The following is a 2,132-nucleotide window of genomic DNA, read 5'->3' as shown; positions in this document are numbered from 1 at the left end:
AACCTGAAAAACAAAGCAAGAAATGCACAATGCACAGTCGTGAGCAGAGAGAATGGATTTGTGGCAATGATGGGAGTGGGGGAAGGGCTAAGCAGGGGAGAGGGACAAGGAGGTCCTGACTTCCAATGACATAATAATTTAACAACAGGGATGAAAGCCTAGCATAGGGAATATATAGCCCATAATATTGGTCAATCAATGTATGGGGACAGCTGGCAACTACACCTGGCAAGGTGAGCACAGAGCAATGTGTATAATTGATGAATCACTAAATTGCTTTCTAGAAATGAATATAATAATGCATATATGCTATATTTCAATAAAATATGTTTGAACAATAAAATAAAAACTATAAGTTTACAAGAATTTTTTGGTTTGGTAACTTACAAAAAATATTCTCTCCTTTTGACTGCTTGAATAATTGAATTTGTTGTACTTTCTAGATAATGCAGCTAATGATCCAGGAAAAGATAAGACACAGACACAACAGAAACTCGATACCATAATAGAGAATGCTGCTTGAAAATTCTGTATCAGCTCACGCAGTGTATATGTCATCCTAACATTTACGGCCTGTGACACAATGAGAGGTTCTTAAGCACAACATGTATTTAAAGAGAGTGAGAATGTGCATGTTAGAGTAACACAATTTAAATGAATTTAAACAGAAATGAAAAGGTAGTAATGAAAGGTATAAAGACTTTACAAGAACCTGCTGTAACTCCTTATGCCCCATGTTAGGTGAACAGAGTTGAGGACATGACCAACCTCACAGCACTGACGGGATTCTTCCTCATGAAATTCTCTGACTCCAGGGAGCTCCAGGTTTCCCTTGCCTTTCTGTTCCTGCTCATTTACATGGCGTCCCTCCTGGGGAATCTCATCATCATCCTTGTCACCTTGGACCACTGTCTTTGCACCCCCATGTACTTCTTCCTGAGGAACTTATCATTCCTTGATGCTTGTCTCATTTCTGTCACAGTTCCAAAATTTGTTCTGGACTCTCTCTCTCACAGGAGCCTCATTTCTTTCCCAGGATGCCTGTTACAGGTCTTGTTCGTGGTTCACTTTGCCACCTGTGAACTTTTCATCCTGACGGCCATGTCGTATGACCGCTATGCAGCCATCTGTCACCCACTGCATTACAACATCATGATGAGCAGGGCCGTGTGTGTGAAGATGGCAGCTGCCTCCTGGGTCTTTGGGGGCATCTTTGGGGTCTTGTACTCAGCTGGAACCTTCCCTTTATCTTTCTGTGGCTCCAGAAAACTCCCCCAATTTTTCTGTGATGTGCCCTCCCTACTAAAGATTTCTTGCTCAGAGATACACACTGCCATTGATGTTAGTGTAGCATTTGGTGTCATATATGGGCTTTTTTGTATAGGTTATATAGGTTATACATATGTTTCCATATTCAATACAGTGCTGATAATGCCATCCTTACAAGGACGGTCCAAAGCCTTCTCCACATGCCTGCCCCATCTCACAGTAGTGATGACATTTCTTATAACAGGCACCACTGCCTATCTGAAGCCTGTTCCTGATTCACCACATCTTGTGGATTTTTTAGTGTCTGTGTTCTATGCTGTGTTGCCTCCATTTCTGAACCCAGTAATATACAGTCTAAGAAACAAGGAAATCAAGACAGCTTTGGGGAAGTTTGTATGGAAACTTTACATGATTTTATAGGAAAAATAATAGATCTAGTATTAAAATTGATTGAATTATATTTTTTCTATTGCACCATGTTTTTGTGACTTAGTATAAATTATTTAATATGCATGTTAAATGCAATATTATTTTAGGATACAAGAAGAATATTCAGGGATATTAATAAACTGTGATTTTCTCAAAAACAGAACACTTACTGCTTTGAGTGTGATCCATTCAAAACAGTCTTTCTTAAACACTGCTGTAAGCCTCCTAGTGTCTGCTGAAGAAGTCTATGCCCTAATCTTTGGCAGGTATAAATATGATTCCTTACATAAAAAAGATTTTGGTGACGTGATAAATTTAGAGAACTTGAGGAGATTATACTGGATTATCCTGATGGGCCTAATGTAGTTATGTAAACACCTTGATGTGGAGAACTTTTCTAATCTATGTCCAAAGTGAGATAAGTATTAGGAAGA

At 39.0% G+C, this 2,132-nt stretch overlaps 1 protein-coding gene across 1 annotated transcript; it reads left to right on the top strand.

Moving 5' to 3' along the window:
- Nucleotides 1-759: 759 nt before the first annotated feature.
- On the top strand, nucleotides 760-1,689 carry LOC130679768 (olfactory receptor 14A16-like). The gene has a single exon (XM_057489205.1). The coding sequence runs from the start codon at nucleotides 760-762 to the stop codon at nucleotides 1,687-1,689; it is 930 nt and encodes a 309-aa protein (XP_057345188.1).
- Nucleotides 1,690-2,132: the final 443 nt, after the last annotated feature.

Source organism: Manis pentadactyla, chromosome 12, assembly GCF_030020395.1.
Source record: "Manis pentadactyla isolate mManPen7 chromosome 12, mManPen7.hap1, whole genome shotgun sequence".
NCBI classification, from domain to species: domain Eukaryota; kingdom Metazoa; phylum Chordata; class Mammalia; order Pholidota; family Manidae; genus Manis; species Manis pentadactyla.
The sequence above is the reverse complement of the archived record's forward strand: the minus strand, read 5'-3'. Positions and strand labels throughout refer to the sequence as shown.

What these genes read in the sequence shown, in the direction of transcription:
- LOC130679768 (XM_057489205.1), top strand. Translation starts at nt 760, where the DNA reads ATGACCAACCTCACAGCACTGACGGGATTCTTCCTCATGAAATTCTCT.